The 20,731-nt window shown below is 44.3% G+C and overlaps 1 protein-coding gene across 1 annotated transcript; it reads right to left on the minus strand.

The window, feature by feature from the left end:
* Positions 1 to 13,753: 13,753 nt before the first annotated feature.
* LOC112577423 (transcription factor SPT20 homolog) lies at positions 13,754 to 20,679 on the minus strand. Its single transcript, XM_025260489.1, has 5 exons — positions 19,629 to 20,679; positions 19,184 to 19,398; positions 18,597 to 19,008; positions 17,674 to 17,811; positions 13,754 to 13,824 (listed from the first exon to the last, which is right to left on the minus strand). The coding sequence occupies exons 1-5, from the start codon at positions 20,677 to 20,679 to the stop codon at positions 13,754 to 13,756; spliced, it is 1,887 nt and encodes a 628-aa protein (XP_025116274.1).
* Positions 20,680 to 20,731: the final 52 nt, after the last annotated feature.

Genomic DNA, 20,731 nt, shown 5'->3' on the forward strand with positions numbered 1-20,731 from the left:
TTTGGGTCTGCTGCAACGACTGCACGCAACTGGCATCTCATTTTATGTCAACGACTCTTCACAGTTGCGCAACATGTGATGGAGAGGATTTCACACTAATCTTCTTTCTCTTCCCTCCCTCCCCGCCACCAAGCCCCATCCTCCTTTCCAGCAACTACTACAGAGTTATAGTAATCACCGTTGACTGGTTATTAAACAAAAGTTGTTGGAGCAAATATTCAATCGTTAATCTACCCGAGGCTAAGTTGTGCTAGCTGCATGCTAAGGCACATGGCGGCGAGCTAGTATTTTGTCAACATGTTAACTGATAGCCAGCTAACGGGACTGTGCACACGACTCGCTGTGTGAAGGTTCGAACACATGAGAAAAGCAAAACATTTCCGAAACAAACATATTTGGCTTTCTTTGCAGCCTGTTTGTGTTTTTAGAACCTGTTCTAACATTTCGAGTTGGTTTTCAATTTTTCAACATGGCCTCCGAGGCAGCTTGCCAACTTGACTGAACATCAAACCATTCACCTAAATGAATTGTTTATAAATTGATCATAAAATTATGGGTCCCGCAAACATTTATTTCTCGCCAAAGACATTTTAGAAGAAACAAAGTTCGTGTCCGTTGAACAAGCAGTATTTGGCCGCTGGCTTTGCTTCGAAACTTCACCGTGGATTTATTTTTTTAATGGATGCACTGTTTATCAAAATTGCAGTGCGTTGGTATATAATGCCGTGTATCTGCGTTCCTAGCATCACTAAGTTCTAAAACAAACAGAACATTAACAGAACAATCATACACTCGTCAGTCTATCATTAAAGTACTAAGTGCTGGTACTGGAAATAACGGCAGTGGATGACTATGTGATGTCGTCGTCAACTGCGTGGACTAGTCTTCGGAAGTATGTTGTTCGAATTCTCAGTTGGAGTGTCCTTACTTTTGCTTGGTCGTCTTTATGGCTGTCAATAATGCTTTCTTCGGCGTGATTCCCCTGTAAATTGTCAACCATACGAAAAGGTTCGTACAGCCGACAGTCTAATTAGATACATTCGGTTTAAATGGCGAATTTTACTTGTCATTTGTAGAACACTTACGCTATTCATTAATCACTCTTTAGTCTACCAATAAAACCACAGCAGAAGATGAAATCGAAAATCCACACTATTGAGGTTCGCTGAATGTTGCAATATGCACAAAACGGGGGAAATTACCCCGTAGGTGACCTTTCAACCTCTTCAATTTACAGGAACTTTCACGTGTGAAAAACACACAGAAGCGAGTCCAGTCTTCAGATGTGATGCTGGCAGAAACCACAGCAACATCGACCAACACCGTGCAGACTACAGGTGTGTGGAGGGTTGGCGCCGATCACCAGTCAGTAGCTGCTTATCACCGGAAGTGCTTTATCTGTATGAAGAAGGATCTCAACATGCAGCTTACGTCACACTGAGCGCTCTTAATACAAACAAAACTGTCGATGGTGTGTGAGGAGGGCATGGGAGTGGAGGGTTTAGAGCACACGACGACGGCTTGGGGCAATAGCTTACAAATAAGCGATTCTGACATACAGCAGCAACATGAACTACACTGATGCATGGTAACACGCCTATTTGAGTAAGTTGTGTGTGTGTGCGCGTTTGTGTTTATGGATGTAACAGTGAACGAGTGCGAGATTGAAAGAAAGAATGAACGAGTGAGAGTGAGCGGGCGAGTGAAAAAAATCTGCATTGTCATTAGCTTAGTTTATGCAACATATTTTATGACATCTTACGTTTTGCATGACCCTTTTAACTACAAAAAAAAGTTTACTGTTTTGAATGCCTCTACCAACTGAGATGGGGAGAGGTAGAGAGAGAGAAGGAGATTCAACAGAAAGTAGGCGAGTGTAGGGAGAAAGCGGCGACAGACAGCAAATAATGCACGTTTCTGGTACAGCCTTGTCTTTATCAGTATGCATGAGCAACAGGCAGCAGAAATCTCCCCTTAATGCTGATGGCTCTGCACACGGGCTGCCCGAGGTCTGGCGTGGCTACCACGCGGCCAACCGCGCGCTTTTCTGGTCACGCGGTGCGAGTCCTGCTGGAAGAAAGGAATAGGGGGTGGAAGAAAACAGTTTTCCCTCCACGGTTTCAGTTGGTACTATATATAAAAATAATACTGTCCGTCAAGCTTCAAAACGCGAGCTCATACACGAGGTTTGACCTACAGCGTTCGTCAAGACTTTCCAACCGGTTGCTTGCCATGGAAACCAAGCATCCAAAACAATCAAAAGACAAGAACTGAGCCCTGAATTAAATAGCGATATAGGTTTAACTTTTTTTAACGGTTAACAAGATTTTGAGGGGGGTAAAAGGATTATGAAAGAAACAACAAGAACAAAAACTAAGCCTCGCTGTTAAAGAACTCGAGCACGCGGCACTGGTACCCGTAAGTCGCAAAAACTCTCACCGTCCACCTTCCTCTACACCACCACCCCTTCCCGCCTACCATCTCTGTATCACGTGAGATGTAGACTTAATCCCCCTCCTCCTCCCCCCTGCCTGCCTGTCCCTCCCTCCAGTACTTGGTCGGCTCCTTCATGCCCATATAAGGACTTCAAAAGACGTCACTGCTGGCGTCACAAAGCGCTCTAAAGTTGTGGCTAACTTGAGCGTGTAGCTGTTGCTTCTACAGCCCTCCTTCTCCCTCGACCACTTACTGGCTTCCATTAGAAGGGAACCAAGGCCGTCCCCCCCCCAACTCCTTCCTTCCCCCAACCCACACCTCTTCCCGTCATCCCTTCCTACTCCTCACACCATCAAGGCGATGGAGACACCAAACCTTCCAGTTTTCAAAAACGGAAACTTCTCTCAAAAGTTTCAAGCACAAAGAACATTTGAAATGATGCAAACCAAAGTTTGAAAAACATATTCAGTAAAACTATGTTTTTGCCATAACCACAAACATCCCCCTCATCTCTCTCTCAGACTCGCACTCGCGCGCGTGCACGCTCACAAAAAGAGAGACTGCAATGAAAATGTCGACAGAAGCTATCTGGCTTTAAGAGTGCACCTGACTTGAACACCTGCACCGTTGACAAACACACATAAGAAAAGGTCTGCTTGCAAATGGCCGACTGGCGTGCAGTGTGCACACGGTAAACTTACAGAACTGCCACACGGGCTATTGAGCCGCCCGAGACGAGGCTGACACCCTGTCGTCAGACGGAGCAGTTCAGTGCCAGGCTAGCCCGAGGTCCTGTTCGGACGACAGCTGCAGTTATATCAAGTCCATCGCCAGTTAACCCTTCACTCTCGCGACATAATATCAGGGGCCCTCCACTATTAATCCGCGCCCAAACATTGGGGCAAACAGCAGCGCATCTTAAATGAACGATGATTACCCTCGATGCCGGACCCCGACCAAAGGCACCTGATGCTCTCCTCCCGATGGAAGATAATCAAATATTTACAAAGCGGACAGTCTCTATAAACTTGCAAATAGAGGATATAATTGCGGAGGACCTGGCCAAATGGGTAACCCTCCATCACAAATGTATTGGATTCGAGGCAGGAATGAAGCAGTAATTTCGACTCGGGCCCCACAACAGGGTTGGTGGTGACGGGTGGAGGAGACGGGAGGTCACTGTGGGCCGATCGCAGGAGACGCTTGACAGCTGAAGGAAGTGACCGGATGCTGGTCTGGATGTGGAAAAGGTGCGATGTGGCCACCAGATGGAAGATAGCGAGACACACGCACACAGACGGTAGGAATATCCAGCCAGGCCGCCATACGTGCTCTGGCTTCATGCTCGCCACTTCCCCAACCACAAAAATCAAAGGAACAGACTTGCTTACCCACTTCCTCTACAAAGCATTTCTGTAAAATCTGTACAAATTACAAATTATAAAATTCTGTACAAATTACGAAAACTGTATCATTTAAAATTTTTTCTTTCAACCATCCCCAGCAAGACGTTATTTTCAAAAAACTTTATGTATCATCTTTGAAATTTTCATATTTTCGAAATTTTTAACCAAAGATGAAATTTGTGTGTAACAAATCACTCCAAGACAGGTGGTGAGCAATTACTGAAGCACCACATCACATTCGTCTCTTCACCCTCCAGGTCAGTGGAAATGTATTTTTAGCAGCAAGGACTGAAATAAAGAAAGAAAACGCGAACTACCCCAGTCCGGTATTTCTCTGTAACCGAGGGCCAGACAGCTTAAACGCGCGACTGTACACTTCAACCCTTTTATTACGAGGCCTCCATGCCGATGGGATGACATATCTCCCGGGACTTCCCATCGCCAATCACAAAGCCGCCGGATGGGCTGATTGAGACTGTGTGTTGAAATTCATATCAAGTCCCGTTTTGTTCCCAGATAATCATAATGACTTGATTTAATCCGCGGCTGCGGGTGCTGGGAGGGAATTAAATGTCTTGGCTCACATCTACAGCAATCTGCAACCTTAATTCCTGGACGTCTGCTCCCCAAGACCAACACGCCACTCAAATTCGTCCCTCTTCCTCAGCCGCTGGCGTTCGGTACGCTGGCGTCGGAGCCTTTGCTTCTCCCAATTCTGAAATGAAATTGCTCTGGAACACCAGACTACAATAAGACTCATCAAATTCCCCTACTCCCATTTTCACTTCCCTTCTCATCCTTCGAGAAATTTATTTCCGAACTTTCTAGAGAGAGTCGGTGGCGCTGAGGCAAGAAACGGCTAAACTACATTTTGACTAGACTTCAAAAAGATCTCAGGGCTAAAACGATCCATGTGTATCCATGCTTTCGATAACTGGATCGCTGACATCGTGTGCCACAAAGTCGTGAAAAAGAAAAATCGATGACAAAACCTTATTTTTATTTGTTATCGAGTTACGTCTGGAAGGCCATGACAATAACAATACGAGAATAACATGGACACTTCTCTTTAAAACGATGAATTAAAAAAAAAATAATTTTGCATTTTGACTTTGTACAAGGGACTAGTCACTTTCTCTAAATGGAGCATAAATGTTAAAAATGATCATCAGAATCACTTGTTAAGATGAAAAGTCCTGTATACCGCACTAACCTTTGATGTGTCACCATGATCAATTAATATTGTAAAGACCAGAGCGGGTGTTAATGACAGTTTGAAACTTCGGCAGTTAGTACAAATTTTCAGTTAAAGAAACAATCTCTTTATTGATTACGCAACACCCCCTCAAAAACAAAACAACAAAAACAGTTTGCACAATAGATCATAAAGGACACTCATGGTAAGCAATTCTGAAATTGACTATCGCCGTAGAAGACGTGGTTGCGGCTACAACCGCCATGGCACTCGCAGGGAAATAGGTGTTTATGCACTCGAAGACAAGCACTATTCTGCTGATCGGCAAACAGCCTTTCAAGCTAGGCCCCTACAGATATAGGAAGGGCAACAGTTTATTCAATTCCGTAAGCAAGGGACCTTCGGTGTGCCTAAGATCAGAGGATGGCAGGAGGGGGGCTAAACAAACCCTAGGGATTTTTGTTTTTCCTAATGTTAGCACAGCTTGGACCAGAAAGCCTATCATGTAAATATCGACTTGGCTGGGAAGCAAGGTGCGAAATTCTTCGCCCGGGCGAAAACTGGGCAGCAGAGATGCTGGTGTAAATATTCATTTATGTGCTTTTGACCATGTCGTTGGCTGCTTGGTAGCGTGCGGGCCCCGGGCGAATTTCTAATTTACATCTGTGGAGGGGTGTGGGAGACGGGGGCTGCGAGGAGAAGAAGAAGAACGAATCGGACAGCGCCGTCTGGAATGTCATTGTGCTGACAGCGAAAGGTCCGACCGCTTAAAACAGTTACAGAATTCTTGAGATGGCGTCACGCGTTGCTAGAGCAGTCACGTGATCTGCTACATGCCTTTTAAAGCCAACATAAAAGTTGCTGCTTCTGCTGCCGTGATGATCTCAACAACGACGATGACTAATACCCACCTCATTACAGATGACAACGACGACAACTACCACCTCACCATTACAGATGACACAGCAAGAGGAAGTGAGAAGGAGCGATGCAAAGGCAGACATTCTTCCTGCCATAAGTTTTAGGACTAGAATGAACGGACATAGCACAGCGCAGCCAAAACTGTACAAGAAAACATGGTGTATAAAACACTTTGATTAAAAAAACAGTTCTTCGTTATTTTTTACCCAATACCCATGACAACCGCTAACACTCATCATTCCAGGATTAGAATAGCAGGCAAATAAAAAATAAACCCGGAAGAAACATTTAAAAAAAACACTTTTATAAAATAAATTTTTTGTTTACAATTTTTACAGCTCAGTTTTTAAAAAAACCTCAAGCAACAAGGTCACACACACACACTCCATTCACTAGGCACCGTGAGTGTTTCAAGCGTATGTATGAGACGCTTAGTTTTATTTTCCTTCATAAGACACAAGGGGAAAAACTGAGCCAAGAGAAGTTCAGTAAAGACGATACCCACTGTCCCCGCCGTCTGACATCAATTTTTGTCAGTGCTGTGATTGTGCCCTCCAGCAACATTAGCAATCATGGAGTCAGCACAACTCTGACAGGCTAGAAAATAATTAACAATCAAATATTGCGCATCTTCATACAACCGGTCTTCTGGCAATGCTTCGGAAAGGGAGGGAAATGATCTTTAAAATGGTAAGATTATTCAGATTTCTTTGTATTCAGAGAAAAAAAAATGTATAGAACAACAAACAAATAAACGTGTCTTTTCTTTAAATGGTAATACGCTTCGGGAACATTTTACCGCAAAGAGAAAGGTAGTAAAGCGTTTGTAAATGAAGAAACGCAAACTATTTGTACGTGGCCATGCGTTTAACTGTAAAAGTTTCACCTGAATAAAAAATGGGGAGAGGGGTTAAAAAGGGTTAGGAAAGTGATGAAATGAGGTCCCAGATTAATGACTGATGGTTCTCAACAATAAATTCGTCTGGACCCGGCACAAGGCCAAGCAAGGTCCGAGACAAGCGAACTCTGAACGGTTTTCGCCTCTTGAACGCCGCCTGTAACTGACAAGGGGTGACCACTCTCCTGGCCCCGGCCTGACACTTTTGCCCCTAGAGGCAGACAATGATTATGCTCATTAATCTTTCATTGACTTTTCCAGCTTTCAAAACTCACAAGTTGCAAGGAGGGAATTGCCCAAAAGCTCTTCCTGGCACCTCCAGGTCTTTGATATCCCTCCGTTTTACAGATATGACAAATTAAAATCATCAACTCGTCGCGGGCTGGCAGACCTTTTGCCTCCTCCTTGATCTTCGATGCCTGCGGAGGTGCCGCCTCGACAGCCCAGCGGAATAGCAGATGATATTCCTGCAGGAGATGGCTGACACCCACCTCCGGCAATTATTGTGGCAATAATGGCCCAGCTCTAACTTTCCCAGAGAAGCTGTTTTTGTTCCCTGCTTCTGAAACGCAGACGACAATTAACGGCGAAGTCCTTGAGAGACTTTTACAATTTTCCTAATGCCCTCGAAGAGTTGGCCCCACGGTTATCCTGTTAAAGCTTTCCATCGAATACTCATCAGGCACAGCGATGATGTATTGTGGTATCTTCCATTCCAGAACCTTCCAGATCCTTCCAGCCCAGTTAACACTTCTTAGACATTAGACCGTGTTACAAGAGGGAAAAAAACGAAAACACAAGAAAATACCACAATTCTTTGTGAATCCAATGAATAATATCGTCATTTTTCAGGCTCGGGAGGATTCTTACACAGAAATGCATCTGCGGATGGGATTTCTCTGTCTGCATGATACATCATGGCTTGCGGCGTACACGGTGCATACAACTTCAAAAGCCGCATGAGTTCTTAATTACTGGATTTCTCCCATTCTGATGGCAACATTATGAAACCATGACGATGTGCAGGACACTTTTTTTAAGACTGTAGCTGTGCCCAGAAGTCCATAATCTAGGGATTACTCTATTATTTACTCATGTTTAGGTTCTTGCATTGATTTTGCGGTTTCAAAGAAATAAAACCCCAAATTACGACCATAGGCCTTTCATACTCCGCAATGTCCAACAATTTCTGATCCTCGAAAGGAGTTCAAATCCAAGGGTAGATGATGCCAGGGTCTACCAGCATTACAGAAATGGCTGTCAGCAAATGGAAAAGGAGAGAGACTGGTTACAAATTCTTCACAAAAATTGTTTAAAAATATCAATTAAAATCGCACAAAAAGGTCAATTAAAGTGTTAGTGTAAGAAAGAGCTAAACTACATCCCAGGTGTCACGCGCACTAAAATGCAGGAGTGAAAATAGCGAAAGCCAAATATTTCAACGGAATGTCCACACAAAAAGCTCATTTCTCGAAAGTTTAGCAAAAGACTTCATAAACAAGGCTACTTCGTAAAATCTATACTTTTCTAGAAAATGTATGTCGAAAATTTGTATCAACAAGATGATTTTTTTTTGGGGGGAGGGGAGGATACAAGAAAATTCCTATTAGATCTTTCATTCAGTCGGTACCAATTCGCCATGGGACCTCCGCCATTAGGTCTTCGTTCAACACTGTTCTCTAAATAAATGTCCCCGTTCCCTCGCAACCTCGCACGCTTCTGACAGACGGCTAAACAAATTGAGCACCAATAGCAGAAACGTCAGCCACGATTTCTCACATGATATTGCATTGAGATGGAGCTCGCCACGAGAGGACCGCATCACCCCCTCCTCCGCCATGACAAAGAGTCCAAGAAATAGAAGAGACCCCGCCTTCCATACGGCCTCCCATTACCTTCTCCGACACCTTGGGTGGACCCGCGAGAACCGATGGCGCGCATGAATATGAAGAGGCAAGCGTCACCTATCGTTCATCATGTCGTGTTCTGCTGGAAGGCCAGGGGTCCGCAGGGGGGCCTCATGACTACGGTATTGCCAAATTAGCCCACCGCGGTACCCACAGCTCCGCAGTGCCAGCGGTGTGGTAGCAACAACGCCAGCACGCATCTACGGATATTTTTTTCTTCTTTAGCTGTCCTCCTCCACATGCTTGTCTTCCCCATCCTCTTCCTGTTGTAATTTTCCTCTTCGCCGATCTCCATCATATCGTTAACCTTTTCGTGTCCATTGTCTTCTCTCTCGTTGAACTCTTCCTCCTTCTCACTACCGTCTTCTTTCAGAATTGTTATTTTGTCTTAATTTTGGGAATGCTATTCGCCGCCTTAACCTTGGACTTTCTATTCTCTCTTAACCTTGGGATAACTATTCACTGGTGGAACCACAGATGGCGCTAGTCACCAACTCGAGTGATGTCGAAGAGACAACTAACGATGGGCGAGTAAGACTGTCGCCATACCTCCAGTTCCCTAGCTGCTGACACTGTGTTGCAAATGAGCTTGGTGACTCCAGATCGGTATGGACTTAGGTTCCAACCATGCAACACAACATTCACATTAAAACAAAAACTTCCTTACTCACGGTCGCATGCACAGTTCTACCAGCAGTGCATAGGGTAGGTCTGTGTGCATGTCTGTCTGTACCAGCGCGTTTTGTGTATGCGTGAGATCGTGCAAGTTAGCGAGTGGATCATGAATCTTTGAAAATTCTGGAATACAGCTCTTATGAAATAAACATTCAAAGTCAGAAGAAACAGGGGGTAGGTCCTCCGACCCCCCACAACACTCCTCATCAAAAAGAAAAAGGGGCTGGAGCAGGAAGAAAACAATGCAGCTTATCCTGCAAGGATCTGTTTAATGGAAAGCAAGGAGACAGGTAATGAGCAGGGCCCACGATGCTCGAAGTCGATACATCAAAACATAAATACGCCGAACAGCACCTGGGATTAGACCTTATCTCTGACAGCCCCAAAAACCCAGAAGGCAGCATTACCACGGAAATAAACGTGGATGCACACAGAGCCGAGTCCAGAGTAAATAAAGACATTTATGAAACAAAAAGCTCCTTGCCCACGCACGGCCAGGGGTGGGGGTGAGGGAAGGAGTCCTCTGGCCTTAGGACAGCAGCCGTAAAAGGCTTGAAGGGGATCAGTGATTAAATATATGAATCAGCCAAGAAGCTTTCGCATGCCCAAAGCGTGTATTAAGACAAGAAGAACAAAGCGAGGATATCCCTGCATCAAAATCTCCATACGTCAGGGCCCTGACGTCTAGAGTCCGCCTGGTGCTGGACTTACGAGCTGGCCATGGGCCCCTCGAGGGCTGATCAAACCCTGGAGATGTGCTTTTATAATGATTTGATTTCAGCAGGGCCCCTGACCAGCGAGCTCGTAAAGCATGGCATGAGCACGGATATGGGAATAAGCCTGCGAGACGAGCCACGGGTAAGAGGGCATTATCAAATACTGTAGTCGAAGACGAGAAAAGTGAGAAGAAGTCTGCAGCTGCACCACCACCATCACCACCGCCGGCCCGACCCAGAAAACAGATCGTGGGTCGACTTGAAAAATATCGCCATAGTGACAAACTGCTGGTTGGTGATGGTGATGCTGTTGTCGCTGGCAGCACATCATTGATCTCCCTCTCGAAAAAATAACCCAAATACAGATAAAGGTAAGTCTTCCAATCCCAAATAAGGAGGAGGGGGTCTTTCCTGTAACGCCGAGACTTACCAATTATAGTTTCTTCCTTTTCTCTCAAACAACCTATACTGACTTCTTTTTTTTTTTTTAACGACTCGGACGAATCATAAAATCTCTGCAGAGATTCGTCATCACACAGTCTGTTGCCATATACACGCTGTCCTAAATCAAGGTGGCCTGGCAGAAGAGGCAGGAAGGTAGCCAGCTGCTAGCTCCGTTCCCACCGCGCGGGGGAAGGGGGTGGGAGAGAAAAGGAAAGATGATGCGCTCCCGACTGTGTGGTCCAAGGGCCAGGCCTAGGCAAAGGCGAAGGGATATTTGCCGAGCTCGAAATAACAGCTCCTTCATCAGCATCATAAACAGCAGCCGCCGGCCCTCGGCTGCCGCTCGTAAATCACGGCGAAAACATCTGCAATGGCACCCTTCTCACCTCTCTTCACCTCTCATTAAAACGATAAATCCCGCTCAACAATAATTTATTATGCTCCAAATGTGATCCATAACTAAGGCTCGCGCTAAGCCTAACGGCTTTTTCATCTTTCGCTGCTGCTCGTCGCCCAGCCTTCCTTGGGCATAGCAATGCCCACTCGGAGTATGGATTACTTCCAAATATCTCAGATTTATTGGCTCTTTCTGAAGACCTCGGACACGCAGGGCGCATCAGCTCTGAGCCCGGGCCACCGGCCCCGCATTACGGACGATGATTCTGCGAATGGGGACTGGGATTTGCCCGGCGGTCGTGAGACGGCCGACCTGGGCCAGGGCGCCCATTATTTTGTGATTGGGAGAAAATTGCCATCGCGCCCTGGCCTGCTGAAAAGAAATCAATTTCGTTTGAACTAGGAGGGATTTTATCATAACAAGATATCCTGCTTATTAAGAAGGGCGCCCCCCGCCCTGCCTTTGCACGAGCCCGCGTGCGATGTATTGATGACCTTTTCATGTTCGCTGCCCGAGCCCAGCTTTTTAGCCGAGCGCTGCGTGGTTTCCACGCAGACGGCGCTGGACCTTTGATTCTATGAATTGCATGACAGAGTCAAACTTTTTCCGTGGCTCCGCGCGCGGTAAAGGCCGTCAAAAGAAATCTCTCCAGAGATGGCCGACCGCGAGGATTTTCTGACCAAATCTGATGACGTTTGGTAAAGGGAGACAATTTCCTTTGCGCTACTCCGCACTTCTCCTGGCATCGCCATCTCCCCTTTACCCCTCAAGCTCGTCTCTCATCCTCCCCGGCCCCCTCCCGCACGCACACCACCACCATAACCCCAGTCGCCTTCCCCGCTCCATCACTTCACTTCTTAGGGAGAGAGATGCCAGCATTGAATATTCAGACTCAGCCAGGGTGTCCATGGAGCAAGGCGCGTGAGCATCATGCCACGGTCCTGCCGGCTGCTGACTCCGACACACGCCCACGGAGGATTTACGAAGAGACGTAGACGAGGGTCAAGGATTATCATGCGGTCATTTAAGTCGCATGAAACTAAATGCGTTATTTTATGCTCATGTCTATGCGTGTGCATGTATATATACCACCACCTACATAAGATAGGTGCAAAAGGTTGTTTAACCACATATACAGAACACGAATGTAAGAAGGAAAAAAAAAATTTTCGAAAAATCGCACACACACCGCTTTCTCTGTCTCTCCCCCTCCCCCCATCCAAACGCACACTCCCTCGACAGCCTTATTTTTAATTACTACACACATCAACCAGCACTACCCTTGTTACAAAATGCAAACCGATTATATTCAATGAGATCAGCAATATCTTTCTTCTTATAAAGAGTAGGATACGAAACCATAACAGTCGAACAGCAGAATAAAATTTAAAAACATTTTTCAAGTAAAATATTTAGTTTTGGCGCATTTTGATTGTGTGCCGTTTTTTGGTGCACTATTTTGATGCTGTTCTCGCCAGGTGACCCTAGATGTACAGTAAACTGTCAATATTAATTTTTTTCTGTCTCCTTTATTCCCTCTCTTTCGCGCGTGCAGGGGAGATGGAGGGAGGGTGACTTGCGACCCTACGAAAGCCTTGACGTATGGGAAAAGGGGATAACATTCTACATGCTGTCCGGGCTAGATATGAGCAAGCTTTGCTAAAGAACTAAATTAATAAAAGGTACAAATTTTGCTTACCTTTATTTACGTCTCTATCTTTCAACATAAAGGGGTTTCCCAAATTTATCAGGAAGGGCTTACCTACGCAAAGTTTATGTATGGGAAAGAGCTACAAATGTTCATGAAATTCAGAGGAAACTGCCCACCCAAAAAGATTTTAGAGGAAGGGTTTGCGGCTTCAACATTGTTGGCAAGAAGCAGAACAAACTGTAATACCTGGCAAGCACCGCTTACAGGGACCACTCGTGCATGCCGGCAGGTTCCATCAAGCGCACACGAGAGAGGCGCTGGGAGGATGGTGGCGTGGCTCGTGATGTGGCAAAACCCCTGCTACAGGGCCAGGCCCCGGCCCAAAGAAAATGTCAGCATCTTCAGAAACCTTAAGCCGGAAATCTCCTGCAACTGTTCCAGACGCGACCCATACGCCACCGCCCATCAACACTAAATATCCTGTAACAATCACTCACTCATGCTGAATCAAATCCAGATTCCACGCCAAATAAAAAAAAGGCCGAAAGGAGTAAAAATCCTTTTATCAAAGGCTGCCGGTGGGCCAGCGTTGAGTGGGACTACATTTGCACAGCTGAGGGTGATAGCCACTCACCATCTGGAGCTAATTATATTCTTGTTGTCATATTATTTGCCCTCCAGGCCTCCCCCATCGTCGTTTTCTTTTTCTCCTCTTTCTTCGGTCTCACCACCCGCCAACCCACCCCACCCCTGCACTAGCTCCGCTGCCTCCTCCGACATATTGCTCAGTAAGTGACAAAGTGCTACAAGTGGCTGGGTCGGCCTCATTCTTCAGCTCCTTAACAAGCTGTGAGGAAATACTGGGTCGACAACATCCGCGCCCTCGCACGATAAGCATCAGGTGTTATGGCTATCAGTGACACTCGGTGAACGCACAGCAAGCGGTGGAAAAGCTGCAACAGCGAGACGCACAATTTCCCCTCGACAGTCCTCCACACCATGCACGTGCCTGTTCCACTGTTCATATCGTGACATGCTTGATGATTACGTCCATAGTCAAAACTCATGTCAGATAGGTCCATCAAATGTTTACTTTGTTTTTAAGGTTTACTTTCTAGCCCTGCTTCCAGGCTCTGATTCTATGGGACGGATGAGGGGCGAGTACTCCATAAAGGATCCTAATGTCAAAAGAAACATGCACAAAAAATATTTATGAAAAGTTAAGTATTTCTCAAAGGGTAAGGGTTGGGTTTCTTTATCAATAAATGTAAAATGTTTTAGCATGGTATGTGCATTTTGAAAGCACCAATCACACGCTATCTTAGTTTTATGCAAAATAGTTTTAAAAAATTAAAAAAATTTTTGGCCTGATACATAAACCCTCCTCGCCTCGTGTAAAAACAAAACACTACAAGTCCTCTCCTGTAAAAATTAAAGGCCAATATTTTTTTTTTAATTTATTAAGCAGTTTTGCTTCATGAATTTTTTATATTATGATGATGCTAAAAAAATACCTTTTAACAATTTGCAAACTGACCGGAATGCATCATTTGGTACCCGATTAAAAAAGAATTCGAACACAGCCACATTTTTTTTTCTCACAGCTTCAATGTCTGAAAAAGCATGTACTTAATCTGCTTGGTTATCTTTACCATGCGTAATATGCAAATGTTATGAAAGTCATTAGTTTTTGTCACAGTCATTGATTCTCTCTGAGTAAACTCTTCTTAAGACCGTTCTTTCTACACGACGGTTATCTTTATTTTTTTAAAAACTCTGAAAAAAAAAAGCGTTTGTCCACATTTATCTGGTTAAAAGGGATCTTTACCCGGCCACATGCTCTCGACAGTGTTTGACAATGTTTGGCAAACTGTGCACGGACGTCCAATCAAAATTTTGCCACAGTCTAGACTGAACGAACTATGTCCGGCTATAGTTTGTATCTTTTCGTCTCCATGGTCTAGACTGGACGATGTATGTCCGGCTATAGACTGTATCTTTCGTCTCCATGAGTCCATTCTCTCTACTTACTAGCCAACACCTCCAGTCACCCTCTACACAGTAGAGTAATTTCAGTAATTTCTTTACTTCTATGAACATCCTAGCTTTCCTCTTTCTTTCTGCCGCGAAACCGGATGAGGGGTGAGGTGGTGGGGAGGGGAGGGGAGGGGAGAGCAGGGGAGGATATTTGACAGGGTAACGGGAGATTAGATGAAGCAGGAATTTACAAAGTCGGTAGTTTACCTAAACACACCTCTCAGACGGTAGAACTTCAAAGCCTTAATACCTGTAGTCTTATAACAATCCCTTCACTTCGTAAGTCTTAGTGCGAACTGAAAGCATCGCTAGTACTGTTCAGTGGACGAGCTTCTGGCAGCCATGCGCTAGTCTATCCCAGCATGCCTTACGCAGAACACGTCGTTATGGAAGAAAAGGGTGGAGAAAAAAAATCAGAAAAATCTTTTGCTTAACAGTTTTCAACGCAATATTTCCCATCCAAAAACAACTACACTTAACTTCCGTTGGTCAAGAGTGGCGGGCCCTGTGTGTGGTAAAATTTTCCCGTGATGCTCCATATTACTGTTGTTATTTGACTTTAGTTTTCCACTCTGGCTACGCCATTACATTTCACCCAAGTTTCAGTCGTCTACTAGGCCTTCGTATGTTGTAACTTTTCTTCCTTTTTTTTTTTTTTTTTGCGTCACCCGGCGTAATCGGATGAAGTTCTAATTTAGAGACTAAACCTGATACGCCGCTCACTCCGAAATCACTGTCGATGAGCGTGAATAGTGCTCCCAGACATGAACCGCGGTCAAGGGCGTGAATGGAGAGTCCAGAATATGTCACATAAGCACGTCCTTTGACCTTTGACATCGTCCGTCACATTGCGGAACTTCGTAAGGTAAGGAGAAGGGAATTTAGTCCCACGACAGATGCTGTGAAAATCAATAGCCTCAAAATGTAAACAACTTTGTCATGGAAAGTGGGACTGTCAATCCTAACAGTCCTAATTTTCAAATACAGCTTATGTGGCACGCCCAAAAGTAACGATTCTAGGGAAGCTGAGTAGACGATACTACATAAACAAAACTTCAAACTAAAAATTAAAACTAGTAGTAATAAATACATAAAATGTATTAAAATGTACAATGCTACTTCGGCCAAGGGTAACCAGAAACACATAACACGTAAAGTACAGTCACAAATTTACGATTTATGACGATTAATGTTCAAAGGTTTCCTCTAACTCCCCGCCCGTCCCCATGTCATTTCTTCCATAATCTGTATCCAAAGCAGGCCTGGGCTACTTAGCAAAATGGCGCACCCTCTCCTCGTCCCACCTGCTTGCACAATAGGCCTGTTTACACATGGCATGTATGCTCAGCCCCACTCAGAATTCGCAGTCAAAACTTCCAGTCTGGCACCTATTCCAGCATGCCTGCTGCATGAATAAGAATCTCCGGTGTTCGTAATACACAAAAGTTTGTCAACTTTGGTCCCGCCGAGTTACCACGTGGTGCACAGGAAATGGGTGCGAGTGACGGACACAGAACAGGTTGGTGAAGGCGAGTGTGTGTGGGGAGGGGGGAGTATGATATGGGGGAAAGTGCCTTGGCGATGGTGAGGTATCAACGGCGCAACAATCGCTCGGTAGGAAGGTGAGCGAGTAAAACAACAGTAGCCACTCTTCCCACACGCCCACGCACTCAATAAGCACTCGCCGCACGTGGCTGCTTATAGTCTCCGAATAAAATAGTCGTCACAAAATGCAGCACAGTGCTCGCCCTTCCTTTTCTTTCCTTTAAAAAAAGAAAAAAAAACAAACTTGGGGCATGTTTCCACCGTCTGGTGTTCATAACCACATGTTTGAGGAAGGGAGACAAAAGTAGGCTTCGTGGAAACAACGGGGAAGACGGTATTTTAAAATTTCCTATTTCTTCAAGGAAAAGGTCACCTGATCGGAGTATTTTTCTTTTTTGTTTTGCTTTAGTTTTAGGTCGTTTGGGGAGTGAGGTGCTAAGAGAGCACAGTGTTTTCGACCAGCTTTATTGGTATATGGGAGGGGGTATGGTGGTGTCCACCTACTCTTCCTTTCTCTGATTTATCTTCCCCAACCCTCGGACACCTGGGAGAGGTTCGAACCAGCCAGCCTTTGGATTAGGAAGCAAGAGCTCTAACCTCCTTTACTACTTGCTTTCCCTGCAGAGCGAACTGTGTTCATTGCATTTTATTGCTACTGCTCTCATTTCCCTCCTATTTTCATTTTTTTCATTTTCCCTAATTTGTTGTTCCTGGTATCAAGTTCATTAATCTTATCCATACTTACTCTTGCAAATATGTACATCTCTAGAAACATAAGATATTTTTAAGGCAATGAATAACGTAAGAGCGATATTTTTAGCAGTCTTAATTCTAAAACATATGTCAAAGCAACATACTTTAACTTCTGCTAGTTACAAACAATGAACCGGTCCCCCCCACCCCCACCTTTTCAGCGTCGGGAAAACGGGAATCAGCTTAACTGATCAAAGGGAAACAACTCTTCCCATTTAAAAAAACACTAACTCTAATTACGTAGTGCTTCCCCTTTATACAGAATTCTTTCTAATTTGGACAGCTGTTTTCTATTTGAATTGAATAAATTCACGGTCACAGGGTTAGTGTCAGAAGAATATTTTTCTTAAAAAAAATAATGTCTCATCTGGATTTTTCTTGCACTTTTAACAATCAATTCAAGTTAGCCGTTTTATGTAGATTTACAACAAGAAATGATCAAAAAAACACTTCCTGATAGAAAAAAAAATTTGATATTTTAGACAATGCTCTAACATGAATCATGTTAAGTTGAAATAATGAAGATGGTGTTTATTAAATATTATGAATTAATTAATATGCTACAAAGAAAGCGAAAAGTGCAAAAATCTATCACCAACATGTTAAGAGACAGGAATGCTCATAGGTAATGTTCTAGTAAAACTACAAACATGTCTCTCAAACTGAACAAACTGTTTGAAAGTAACACATACCATTAGGTTCATGCTTGGGCATGAGACCAGAACTTAGCTGCTGAGGATCCACTTGGATGACCACCTCTTGAATGTGAACTGGAACACTGCCAAGACCCTGGGTCTCCCCATCACCTTTGGCAGACAGGCTCACACCTGCTGTTGCACCAGGAATAAATATGTCAGTCTTGCAGGTATTTTACACAGGAGACTGTTTATGAAATGTTTTGTAATTGAAGAAAACTTGCTTCTGACTTACTAAAGCATTTTCTCTCCAACTTACTGTGACACACTTAGTCCATGTATTATGCAAAAGCAAATGACTAATGAAAAAACCTGGGATTAAATGAACTTTTTAAGTATTACTTTCCCATCCAGTCTCTAGCCACTAAATGAGACTTTTAAAAAAAAACTTTCTGGTGAACAATAGTTTTATTACATCAAGCTCTTATCTCTCCAGTAAACAGTAACCAGAAAGCTGGACAAAAAGCAAGTTCACTGTTTCCTGTTACTATACTAGCCCCCATTGCACAGATACCTAGTGAGTATTAAGGGCAGCATAATGGCACAATGGTTAGTTCCTGTCACCAATATGATGGCTGGCTGTTCTGGGTTTAAATCCCATCTCAAGCATGCTGTTCTTTCTTTGCATGTGGCCCCTATTTATAAGGTTGGCTGCTTTGCCATGATGTAGCATTAGTTGCTGGCACAGCATAAAACCCCTTCCCTAGAGTATTAAATTATTGCTATTACCAGTTTTCAATTACATCCTTTTCTTTTCTTAATTGCTGAACTATTATGGCAGTTGCACAGCAAACTCAGTTATCAATACAATGAAAGATCTTGCATTTGCTGGCACAATCGTATGCACTCTTACAAATCATCTGCTTGTTTCCAAGATTTATTGCTACCTACCTTTATTTCAAAATCCAACTCAAGCATACCTCCATTCTGCAGCTGAGCTAGGATGCTTTGCATGATGCTGGGGGGAAGTGACAAGACCCGTCCATTGGACATCACTGCTAAATTTGCTTCCTGCATTGTTGCTGGTGCTTGTTGGGGAGGGGGTGGAGGAGGTGGTGCTGATGGCTGCTGGTGAGATGTTGCTTGTTCTTGTACCTGTAAGATAATCTGTGGCTGCGAACTGGTCCCTATTCCAGGATTTACGGCAACTGGTGGAGGAAAAGCTGAAGCTGGCAAGATAATCTGTATCTGTGTGGGCTGTGGCTGCTGTTGGGGTGAGGGTGGAGGAGGTGGCTGAGGTTGCTGAATATTGACTGGAGTGATTATGTTAATGGGAATGGTATGCTGTGGCAGATGTTGTTGATGTTGTTGAACTACTCCATGCTGAATGACCTGTAACAGTAAAATGTGCCAAATGATATTAACCACACTTTCAGAACTTTCAATCACAGCATGTCAAACACTGGAGTAAAAAGATCTGCAGAAAGAACAAACTAGACTACATAAAACTGCTGAAATCTACATAACAAGAGCAATTTATGGGTTTGGGTTTTTTTTTTTGAATGACCTGTACATTCACTGGAATGTCTGTTCGCTGCATCTGCAATTGTTGTTGCTGGTCCTGCAACAGAAGTTGTGGCTGAGGGTGCAACACCATCTGTTGCTGCTGCTGCTGCAGTTGTTGTGGCTGTAGGTGAGAAGATGGCTGTGATGATTGGAGCTGGTACTGCACAGACTGAGAGCTTGTTGCTGGACTTGTTAAATGAAAGGCTGTCAGCCCTCCTGTTAAGGAAAACATACTGTACATTATTAATACTTTTTAGTCATTAGAGTTATAAGCCAGGTCCGAAATTAGTATCGTTCATAACGATGACAATTATGACAATGATTAAAACATCAATGTAATGCTAACTTGGTTTAAAAACATAATAATAAGCGTGCATTCATGCCTATACATGTGCATTGCTGCAGTCACTTCAAAGTACAAATTTACACTACTTGCTGCCACCTACCAATTGGGAGCTGACTGCTGGAGGACTGTGCTGAGCTGGGTACTGCCATCATGTTGGATGCAGTTCCTTGGGAGATGATGACTGGTAAGGAAACAGAGGACGGCAGCTCTGAAGCAGGTTTAACATACTTTTGACGTGTCCGAACACCAGAGTGCTGCCTTGATGGTGCAGAAGATGAAAGTGAGGACGCAGGCTGAAGCATTGAGGAAGAGGAGGTGACGTTTGCTGTTGAGTTTCCAGCAACAGAAACAATACATCCTGGCACCTGCGTTCGTTGTGATAGTGACAGTGACGTGAGTGCAAATGTCACTGGTGTGGTGAATTTTGTGTCATTCTTACTGCTGTTTTGTGGCTGTACTAGGGCAATATCTTGTCCAGAAAAGCTTGTGGGAATCTGAAATTGTTGCTGTTGCTGTTGTATCTGAAGCTGCTGTGACCGAGGCATCTCAGATGGACTTGCTATATATGAGACAAAAGAGGCTCCAGGTACTGCTGGGTGCTGTGCATGCTGTGAAGATTTGTCTGTTGCAACAGGTATAACATAGGTGACCACTGGACCACTCACTGCTGGTGCCTGTTGTTGAATAGGTAGTGACTGAAGAGGAGAACTGGTTAAGTAAGTCACTTGAGAACCTGGACTTGTGTTTAGGGGAGGGCTGCTGACATAAGTAACTAGTGTAGAAGGAGATGATGATGTACTTGTTGAGCTGCTGGAGTACAGAAGATGAGAACTGGATGGCAAGATGTGTGACACAATTTTCTGCACCTGACTAGTGGGATTCAACAGCTGCTGGTTCTCTGATAAAACGACATTCTCGACAAACACCTGACAATTGATCTGCTGACTTTCAGAATCTACACCTCCGTCCTTTTCAACATAAATTATTCCAGAATCGGACCTCATGGAGTCATCTCCACAATTACTGGCAAGCAGCGAAGTTGCTGTATCAAGACCAGAAGATTCTAACACCTGAACAAATTGCATGTTTTGTGGGGTTTCTTGCTTAGACCTCTGAGACACTAGGGACAACCTGCTTTTTGATGTGTCCATTTTACAGTCATACTGCTCTTGATAAAGCTTTGATGCAGCATCAGCAATCTGA

Source organism: Pomacea canaliculata, linkage group LG12, assembly GCF_003073045.1.
Source record: "Pomacea canaliculata isolate SZHN2017 linkage group LG12, ASM307304v1, whole genome shotgun sequence".
Classification (NCBI taxonomy): Eukaryota; Metazoa; Mollusca; class Gastropoda; order Architaenioglossa; family Ampullariidae; genus Pomacea; species Pomacea canaliculata.